Source organism: Cynoglossus semilaevis, unplaced genomic scaffold, assembly GCF_000523025.1.
Source record: "Cynoglossus semilaevis isolate Cse_v1.0 unplaced genomic scaffold, Cse_v1.0 scaffold992, whole genome shotgun sequence".
NCBI lineage: Eukaryota > Metazoa > Chordata > Actinopteri > Pleuronectiformes > Cynoglossidae > Cynoglossus > Cynoglossus semilaevis.
In genome coordinates, this window is record NW_007585124.1 from 22,694 (window position 1) to 32,836 (window position 10,143).

Here is a 10,143-nt window from a genome sequence, read left to right on the forward strand (position 1 = left end):
TAGAAGAGTCGTATTTCACTAAACGACAAAAACACCACAGAGGTGTGTGTGTGTGTGTGTGTGTGTGTGTGTGTGTGTGTGTGTGTGTGTGTGTGTGAGGACGCTCTGCTGAAGGTCAGCGGGGTCATTAGCGTCACCTTCCAGATGGCCTTAAGGAGATGCATGTGTGTGTGCTGAGTCAGACTTCCAGTGAAAAAAGTCTTTTATTTTGAAAAACAGTAGCGTCAAAGTGGAGGTGATGACTCTTATTTTGACAGGCAGCCGGGGGAGCCTCCTTTGATTGACGGCTGGATTCCATATGTTGGGAAAGCGCTGGCGTACGGACGAGATGCTCAGAAGTTTCTGGAAGAACAGCGGGCGATTCACGGCGACGTGTTCACGGTCCAACTGTTCGGTGAGTGTTTCTGCTCCTCTCCACAGTAACACGGCGGTTGTTGGTTCTGATCCGTGGAGCGCTCCGTCCCACAGGTCGGTACATGACCTTCGTCATGAACCCTCTGCTCTACCCGTACGTCATGAAGCACGGACCACAGCTGGACTTCCATCCCATCTCAGACAGGATCTCCTCGTACGCCTTCGGGTTTCCGCCGCTCACCAACAACCCCAACCGTGGCCTGAAGGAGCAGGTCATGCGTGGCCATCAGTTCTTAAAGGGGGCGAATGTGGAGGCCATGTTGGGGTCCTTCAGGGACAACCTGATGCTCGTTCTCCGTCAAGACCATGTGGGAGAGCAGGCCACCCCCCCCGGACCCGGGGGCTGGTGGAGCACCACTGTGGAGGAGTTCTGCTCCTCTGCCGTCTTCACCGCCGTCATCCTCACCATATTTGGTAAACCCCCCGACGACGACGACGGCCGCCGCCGCCGCTCAGACCTGCAGGTGTGGAGGAAAAAACTCTACGACTTTGACAGGATGTTCCCGTTCCTGGCGGCGCAGTGCCCCGTGTGGCTGCTGGGCAGAACCTCCTGGAACCGCAGGACTCTTCAGGAGTACTTCCTGCCACAGAAGATGAAGAGCTGGTCCAACAGCGCGCTGTTCACCCAGAACCGACTGAAGATCTTTGATCAGTACGACGACATGCAGGACATCCACAAAGCAGGTAGGGGGCGTACCTGAGTCTCTGACCTGGGCCACGGGGGGGCGATGGGGGGGCAGTTATCTTCTTCACATCCCGCCTCTTCCTGCAGCTCATCATTTTGCCATCCTCTGGGCGTCCACGATCAACACGGTGCCGTCGGCCTTCTGGTGTTTGAACGGCGCTCTGACGTCATCGGAGGCGACGGCCAAACTCCGGGCGGAGCTGAAGGACAACTGTGGACTCGGTGACACGGAGCTCAGCACAGACGTGAGGCTCACCAGGGAGGACCTGGACAAACTTGTCTACCTGGGTACACCGTGCTGTCCACACACACACACACACACACACTCACACTCACATACACACACCACGTCAGGGTAACCACAGATTTGGCTCCGCCCCTACAGACAGTCTTGTTAATGAAGGTCTCCGGGTGTCGGCGGCGTCCATTCCCCCACGTCTGGTCCTGGAGGACACAACCATCCAGTTAGGCAGTGCAGGGTCGGTCCACGTCAGGAAAGGAGACATCGTTGGTTTGTTTCCTCTCTCCACGCACATGGACCCCGAGATTTACGACGACCCCGAGGTACCGACCAATCACTGATCCAGTCACTAATTACTAATTAACTAATTAATAACACCACCAATGTACACGTTCTCCAACAGATAAACATGTGAATTCAACTGATTAAAAGCTTTTTAGATCATCTGCTGCCGTGAACTAATCACAGACCAAGGTCTGAACTAAAATCTCTGATTTTCTCCATGGACTTTGGTCTGAACTAAAATCTCTGATTTTCTCCATGGACTTTGGTCTGAACTAAAATCTCTGATTTTCTCCATGGACTTTGGTCTGAACTAAAATCTCTGATTTTCTCCATGGACTTTGGTCTGAACTAAAATCTCTGATTTTCTCCATGGACTTTGGTCTGAACTAAAATCTCTGATTTTCTCCATGGACTTTGGTCTGAACTAAAATCTCTGATTTTCTCTATGGACTTTGGTCTTGACTTATTTCCTCAGTGGTGATGGTTTTCTGAAGCCTGAAGCCTTTATTTTTTTTCTTTTTTACCAGACGTTCAAATTTGATCGATTTGTTCAGGATGGCCAAAAAAAGACCGACTTCTACAAAAACGGTCAGAGGTTGAAGCACTACCTCCTGCCTTTTGGCTACGGCGCCTCCAGGTGTCCTGGACAAGGCTTCGCCCTCTACTCCATCAAACTGTTCATCTCCGTGGTGCTGCTCAACTTCGAGGTCCAGGTGGACGAGGGTCAGACCAGACCCTGTCCTAATCGGATGAGAGGGGGACTGGGTACTCTGCCCCCTATTGGAGACACTCGGTTCCGGTACAGACTGTGGGTTCCTGGGGCCTGAGGTTCTGCTCTGTCTTCACACACACACACACACACACGTCTTCAGGAGTTTATTCATTAAAAAAAAAAAAATTAAAAATGATAAACGTAGTTCTACTTTAAGATGCTAATCACTAGTGCTAAAGTAAGGACCAGGTGAAGTACCATGTGCCACACAAGTACAGCCCCAACATATAAGGTATAGAGTAAAGAGTTTTCAATGTTCTACACCTGCTGTTAATAAAGTGCTATTTTAAAAATAAAACAATCTTCTTTTGTTTTTGTTTTTGTTTTCTGTTCCGTCACGGTTAGATTTTTGATGCTCTTGTCCCTCGACCTCAGTAAGAACTTCGCTGCGGGGACAGAATAAAGTGTCCGACCTTAAATCACTCTATAGTCTCCGCAGCTCCACTCTGTTCCTACAGGGGGTGCTAAACCTGTAATCAAGGCCAGCACCGTTTGAAGTTTTCGACTGTCACAAAACTTCCGCTCCTGCTCCTGGTGCATGCCGGGTAGCCGCTGATGGTAGCAGTGGTCTGTGTGGAGGAATGAAGCGGCTCGTCCGCCTGCTGCCCGGTACCGCAGCGCCCTTCACGCCCTCGGCTCCTCCTTGACGTCTACACCAGCGAAGCAGTGGATTATTCACAGAAATGAGGTAAAAAACCCAAACACCTGAGGACCGAGACAGGAGGGTGGAATTGCTGATCCCACTGGCTAACTGTGCTAACTGTGCTAACCGCTACAACCGTCATGGCATCGCAGTGAGAACAGGGCGTTGATACCGACGCAGCCCGCGGTCACTCGTCAACTCGGAGCCTGAAGTCTGTGTTGGTTCCTCCGTTTGTGTTTAACCAGCCTTGGGTTAAATGGGTTGCTAAGTGACAGCTGCTAACATTAGCCTGTGAACTTCAAACTCACACGGAAGAGGCGTGGTCCACTGTGTGACGTCACAGCGGACATTTTCATGTCAGCAGTGACGAGTTATCTGGAGACGATAATTCAAGCACCGAAATGCTAAAGCTAGTAGCAGGCAGGCCACTCGACAGGTGTTGAACCACGTCACGGCCGGCAGGCAGCGCCCTCCACTGGTGGAGGTCAGGGAGAACCGTTTCCACTGATAGATTAAAAAAGGAAACGTCACCGTCAGCCTGTCGTGGTCTTTGATCACGTGATGCTGTTTTTAAATGGATTAAAACTGCTGTCCTGTGACGTCATGTTCACAGGACAGCGGTGTTCTGCTGTCACATGACCCAGGGCTGCTCGATTATTTCGATTCTTATTGAAATCACGATTATTCAAAACGATTATTCATTGATTTGAGAATTTGCTTTTATTGAACATTATTGAGCGTGAAAAAAAAAAACAAGACAAAGTGAGAAAATATATGATTGTACCTTGTTGGGGCGGTGGAGTTGTTACTGACTGTTACTGACTGTTACTGACTGTTACTGTTTTGTTCTGTTCTGTGGGCGGGGTTTATTCCGGCTGTTCTGCTCTGAGTGGTCGACAGGTTCTAGTGTGAACAACGTCACTGTACTGTATGTGTGTGCTGTAGCCTTGACATCTGACTGTTGGAACAGTCGTCCAGTTATTTCCAGTGTCTTGTTTTCACTGTAATTGAAATCAAACTTTGATGAATGGCCCAGCTCTAACATCAACTCTTCCTCTTCCTCTTCCTCTTGTCCCGTTCTTCCTCCTCAGGAGAGTTGTGATTCCGCCCGCAGGCCTGAATCTCGGACAATGTTCTGTTTGTCCACTTGGCGGAGCCTTTTGAGCGGAGGACTCCGCCTCCACCCGTCAGCTTGCTCTGCCCTCATGTATGCCACTCGCCTTTACAGTAGCCCTGCTGCGGGGGCAGGTGGGGGCAGTGCACGGGGGGCAGTCAAACAGGGACGACGCTCATTGACAATGATGGAGGCTCCCTCCCTCACCCCCCTCACTCACCCTCAACACTCGGCTCCACCCACGTCTGCCTACCATCTGTACCAGGGCCGTCCGTTTGACGCTCAACGCGGGGCCCATTTCCACTACCACGGCCCCCTGGCCCCGCCCCATTTACCCCCCCACTACCAGCACCAAGTCCACTTTCACTCTTATGGGGGGGGGGCTGCTGCCGGAGTGTCGGTGGCCACGGCCGGTAAGAAGAAGGCGTGGAACTTCATCCATGAGAAGATGAGCTACGACACCTTCTTCACCATGAAGCGCCTGATCGAGCGCTCGAGGAAACCTGACGAGGTTCTGCGTTGGGTCACTCAGAACCCGGCAAAGATCTCCTACAACCACTACCCCGTGGCCCTGCAGAAGATCGGTCAGCTGCTGCAGGCCTCGCCCTCCCTACGCCCCGAAAGAGAGGAGGCGGAGGCAGGAGGCAAAGTCAAGGTCGGCGTCGAACAAAACGTCCTGGAGCATCAGGACTTTCAGACGCTCTGTGACGCCATCATCAACAACTGCTCCAAGTTGGACAACTTCAGCATCGTCAACTGCCTGTACGCCGTGGCCTCACTGGGTAAGTCCCTGACCGACCCAGGTCCGGTCCCGTCCGGCCCGGTCTCACCCGTCTTGTTCTGCGTCCTCAGGTCTCTCCAGTGACTCCCAGCTGGTCCAGGTTTTAGAGGCAGAGTGTCAGTCCAGATTGAACCAGTTTAACCAGAAGGACGTGTCCATGGTCTTCAGCTCCAGCATGAAGCTCCACCCTGGGGTCCAGCACCCTCTGACCGAGGCCTGCCTCGCCTGTTTGGAGAAGAACCTGGAGAGAGAGCGCCACCCTCAGACACTCTTCATGCTGCTGTCCTACTACAGACTCAAGTGGCACTCGCTGCAACACCAGGAATCCGCCACAGGGGGCAGCGGCACACCTCTGAATCCAGAACAACTCCTGGCTAACAGGTGAACCTCGTGGTCACATGACGTGTTAGCAGGGTTGTTCTAAACACACTGGTCCACGTGCAGACGCCAGGTCTGCTTAGAAGTCAGTCAGAAAACGGTACCAGACAACAGTCGAGTCACTAATGATTAGCCAAAAATGAGCCGCTCCACGACAAACTTGGAAAAGTTAGGGTAAAGATAAAGGTTATCTGGAACAGATGCTAAATACATTCCTGTTACTTAAATGTAGCAGCGAGATGGCTAAAGGCTAGCTCAGATAGTCGGCTAAATGAAGAAGGAACATTCTAGGAGTAGAGTTAGAAACAGTTCAACAGGAACAGTTTATCACTAGCTAACAGTAGTTAGCATCAGCGGGCTGGGTTAGCAAACAAACATGCTAACTCTGTGTCTGCGCTCCACCCCCCAGGAAAATCCTGCGGCTGGTCAAACACACATTAGCCAGCATCAGCGGTGTCAGAGACCAGGAGATGGCGCTGTTGGATGAGATGCTGGCCACCTGCGCTCGAGAGGCCAGTAATAAGAGCCTGGAACTGATTTTCAGCTCTCACCTGTTCTACCAGAACCGACAGGAAAAGTTTATTGGCAGCCTTGCAGGTGACCACCTGACTGCTCCGACTGTACTGTCACTCACTGAAACGATTTCAGCAGGTGGCGCTGTTCAGTGTTAACCATTTCAGTAGTTTAATTGTTGTTGTAGTCATTTTACTTGAAGAACTGAAAAATACAAAACTAACGTTTAACTTTGGGGGCGGAGCTTATGTCTCACCATGTGACCTGTCTGTCCGTCTGTTGTCCGTCTGTTGTCCGTCTGTTGTCCGTCTGTTGTCCGTCTGTTGTCCGTCTGTTGTCCGTCTGTCTTCCGTCTGTCTGTCCGTCTGTCTCAGAGGAGCTTCCAAAGAAGTCCGACGGCATCTCTCCGTACACCATGGCACTCATCGCTAAATACATCGCCCGCCACCGTCTGAGGGAAACGCAGTTGCACAGCACACAGTCTCATCTTATAAACTGTGCCACCTTTGTTTTCAGAAACCAGTGCCGGAACCTCCTTACATCCAGAGGCATCACCGTGTATGCACGTACAGCCGTATACGTCACATGACCGCCCGGCTGCCTGGCTGCCAACCCAACATCTCTTCTCTCTACCACTATCCAATGGCCTTGCACTGCCACTGTGCCATCTGCTCCACACAGGACACAGAGTGTGAGACCTTCTAAGGGACAAAGCAATACAAACGGTTTAACGTACAGATTGGCAAACTATCATATAATGAGTTAATCTCACCATAATCCAAAAGGAATTCTGGGAATATTGTTTTTTTACTTATTATAAAAGCACTGTCAAAGCATGTTTATATTTTAGGTGAGGTTTCATGTGAATCAATTTGTAAAACAGTAAAGAATGATCTGTAAGTCTTTGTGATTATTTTGTTACTCATGACTTCGGAAATAAAAATAATAAAATAACCACTATGTGAATTTTGAGTTTTCTGTCTTGAAGCCATGAGTTTAAATACCTCGACTGGTCCGCAGTTGTACTCGCCATGTTTTTCCTGCTTCTTTACAAATATACCTGATTTTACATCATTTTAAAGTGAAGACTTCAGATGGTTTGCTGAGGTCATAACTTGATCAGTCATTTATTATAAACTTCAAATAAAATTATATAACGTTTCAATTTTTTAAAAGCTCTTGATTTTTCTGCTCTTTTTCTGAAGAAAACACATTCACCCAGCAGTACAACTTGCAGAAGGTATTTATTGAAACAAAATATCGAAATCTACAGTATATAGTGCATTTTTTTTCTGTAATTCCATTGACATTTCAGACATGCTTAGTTTCATTCATAGATAATATTTACAAATTGCCTTTCAGTTCAAATTTATAAATATAAATATTTTTCTGTACATTCTTTAGTCTCATATCTGTGTTTAGTGGTTATTGTAAAAAGAAAAATGCATTTATTTTTGTGACGTAATGATTCATTTAACACTGAAATGTTCTCAGTCATCATCATATGCTGTGGGATTTCACTGTATTGTAAATTGACTGTATTATTACACATTTCACTTCAACCTTTGATAGATTCCTAGTCATGCACGTTGGTTAGATCTGGAGATGAAATTGCAGCCTTTGTTCATTCTTTGAAATTCCCAAAGGTTGAAGTTTTTTTCTTTTTTTAGAATTAGTGACAATAAAAGGTGATACTGTAGATATGAACAAAAAACAATTTAAAAAGCATGGTGCATTTTCACATACAAAAGAGGATTTTTATCAGTTGCATCAGCATCATCCTAATCATACTAGGCTGCTGGAAAAACATACTGACATAAGGTGGCACCCTAACCCAAAAACAAGTGTTGTAAATAGCTCTGCAGTCATATTGGTCAGACAAAGTGTCCATTAAAAAGAGGCACAAGCAACAAGTTAAGTTTGCTCATTTAAGACAGAAGCTATACCAGAAGCAAGAAAATGCTGTTTTGGAATAATGCAATGGAATAAATCATTTAATGGCAGAACTAGTGTCGGTGGCCACGGCCGGTAAGAAGAAGGCGTGGAACTTCATCCATGAGAAGATGAGCTACGACACCTTCTTCACCATGAAGCGCCTGATCGAGCGCTCGAGGAAACCTGACGAGGTTCTGCGTTGGGTCACTCAGAACCCGGCAAAGATCTCCTACAACCACTACCCCGTGGCCCTGCAGAAGATCGGTCAGCTGCTGCAGGCCTCGCCCTCCCTACGCCCCGAAAGAGAGGAGGCGGAGGCAGGAGGCAAAGTCAAGGTCGGCGTCGAACAAAACGTCCTGGAGCATCAGGACTTTCAGACGCTCTGTGACGCCATCATCAACAACTGCTCCAAGTTGGACAACTTCAGCATCGTCAACTGCCTGTACGCCGTGGCCTCACTGGGTAAGTCCCTGACCGACCCAGGCCCGGTCCCGTCCGGCCCGGTCTCACCCGTCTTGTTCTGCGTCCTCAGGTCTCTCCAGTGACTCCCAGCTGGTCCAGGTTTTAGAGGCAGAGTGTCAGTCCAGATTGAACCAGTTTAACCAGAAGGACGTGTCCATGGTCTTCAGCTCCAGCATGAAGCTCCACCCTGGGGTCCAGCACCCTCTGACCGAGGCCTGCCTCGCCTGTTTGGAGAAGAACCTGGAGAGAGAGCGCCACCCTCAGACACTCTTCATGCTGCTGTCCTACTACAGACTCAAGTGGCACTCGCTGCAACACCAGGAATCCGCCACAGGGGGCAGCGGCACACCTCTGAATCCAGAACAACTCCTGGCTAACAGGTGAACCTCGTGGTCACATGACGTGTTAGCAGGGTTGTTCTAAACACACTGGTCCACGTGCAGACGCCAGGTCTGCTTAGAAGTCAGTCAGAAAACGGTACCAGACAACAGTCGAGTCACTAATGATTAGCCAAAAATGAGCCGCTCCACGACAAACTTGGAAAAGTTAGGGTAAAGATAAAGGTTATCTGGAACAGATGCTAAATACATTCCTGTTACTTAAATGTAGCAGCGAGATGGCTAAAGGCTAGCTCAGATAGTCGGCTAAATGAAGAAGGAACATTCTAGGAGTAGAGTTAGAAACAGTTCAACGGGAACAGTTTATCACTAGCTAACAGTAGTTAGCATCAGCGGGCTGGGTTAGCAAACAAACATGCTAACTCTGTGTCTGCGCTCCACCCCCCAGGAAAATCCTGCGGCTGGTCAAACACACATTAGCCAGCATCAGCGGTGTCAGAGACCAGGAGATGGCGCTGTTGGACGAGATGCTGGCCACCTGCGCTCGAGAGGCCAGTAATAAGAGCCTGGAACTGATTTTCAGCTCTCACCTGTTCTACCAGAACCGACAGGAAAAGTTTATTGGCAGCCTTGCAGGTGACCACCTGACTGCTCCGACTGTACTGTCACTCACTGAAACGATTTCAGCAGGTGGCGCTGTTCAGTGTTAACCATTTCAGTAGTTTAATTGTTGTTGTAGTCATTTTACTTGAAGAACTGAAAAATACAAAACTAACGTTTAACTTTGGGGGCGGAGCTTATGTCTCACCATGTGACCTGTCTGTCCGTCTGTTGTCCGTCTGTTGTCCGTCTGTTGTCCGTCTGTCTCAGAGGAGCTTCCAAAGAAGTCCGACGGCATCTCTCCGTACACCATGGCACTCATCGCTAAATACATCGCCCGCCACCGTCTGAGGGAAACGCAGTTGCTGGACACTATCGCCGATTTCCTGGTGAAGAAGGCGGAGTTTCTGGACAGCAAGGTGAGGGGGTGAGGGAGTGGGGGGGGGGGGGTGGTCTCCCCCGGCCCTGGTTCTTGTCATGTCATTATGTCTGTGACCTGCAGGTGATCCAGAAGCTGGTTCAGCGGGATGAGCTACCGTCCGTCCAACGAGCAGCAGTTCTTCTCACGGTTGGAGGAGGTTCTGGAGCTGAAGGCTCTCAGCTCCCCCCTGGCCACGGTCAACATCCTGATGTCCCTGTTTCAGCTGGGTCACTTTCCGGGCCCGGTTCTGCACCGTGTCTTCTCCTCCACCTTCATCAGCAACGTCACCAGTCAGTAGCCGAGACGACTTCACATAAAGCGGTGTGGGCCGCTCAGGCAGTGACCGTGTCGTCGTTGTGTCCACAGACGGTCCGTACGCCCTGATTGTCCGACGGTACCTGTCCCTGTTGGACGCTGCGGTTGGACTGGAGAACCAGAACTACACCGGACCGCGGCTGCAGAACAACCACAAGGTGCTGATGTTTGACCACGCCCTCACGGCCGATGAGGTCAACCGCAAGTACAGGTAAGAGTCCCCGCCCCCCCGCCCCTCCCCCGGCC

General features: G+C 49.8%; 2 protein-coding genes across 3 annotated transcripts in view; both read left to right on the plus strand.

Annotated features, from left to right (window-relative positions):
- Positions 1-2,550, plus strand: part of cyp7b1 (cytochrome P450, family 7, subfamily B, polypeptide 1) — a 3,250-nt gene extending 700 nt beyond the window's left edge. Inside the window, exons 2-6 of one of the 2 annotated variants that reach the window (XM_008337425.3) lie at positions 258-394; positions 469-1,098; positions 1,187-1,387; positions 1,485-1,663; positions 2,153-2,550. In XM_008337425.3, coding sequence (XP_008335647.1) covers positions 258-394; positions 469-1,098; positions 1,187-1,387; positions 1,485-1,663; positions 2,153-2,452 — 1,447 coding nt within the window. In that variant the 3' untranslated portion in view covers positions 2,453-2,550. The remainder of the gene's footprint in view (positions 1-257; positions 395-468; positions 1,099-1,186; positions 1,388-1,484; positions 1,664-2,152) is intronic. The other variant, XM_017030876.2, reaches the window with a different exon arrangement.
- A 282-nt stretch (positions 2,551-2,832) lies between these two features.
- Positions 2,833-10,143, plus strand: part of fastk (Fas-activated serine/threonine kinase) — a 17,414-nt gene continuing 10,103 nt past the window's right edge. The window contains 9 exon segments of the mRNA XM_025053765.1: positions 2,833-3,085; positions 4,132-4,602; positions 7,890-8,223; positions 8,294-8,603; positions 9,010-9,197; positions 9,432-9,580; positions 9,664-9,677; positions 9,679-9,872; positions 9,949-10,108. Coding sequence (XP_024909533.1) covers positions 4,171-4,602; positions 7,890-8,223; positions 8,294-8,603; positions 9,010-9,197; positions 9,432-9,580; positions 9,664-9,677; positions 9,679-9,872; positions 9,949-10,108 — 1,781 coding nt within the window. The 5' untranslated portion in view covers positions 2,833-3,085; positions 4,132-4,170.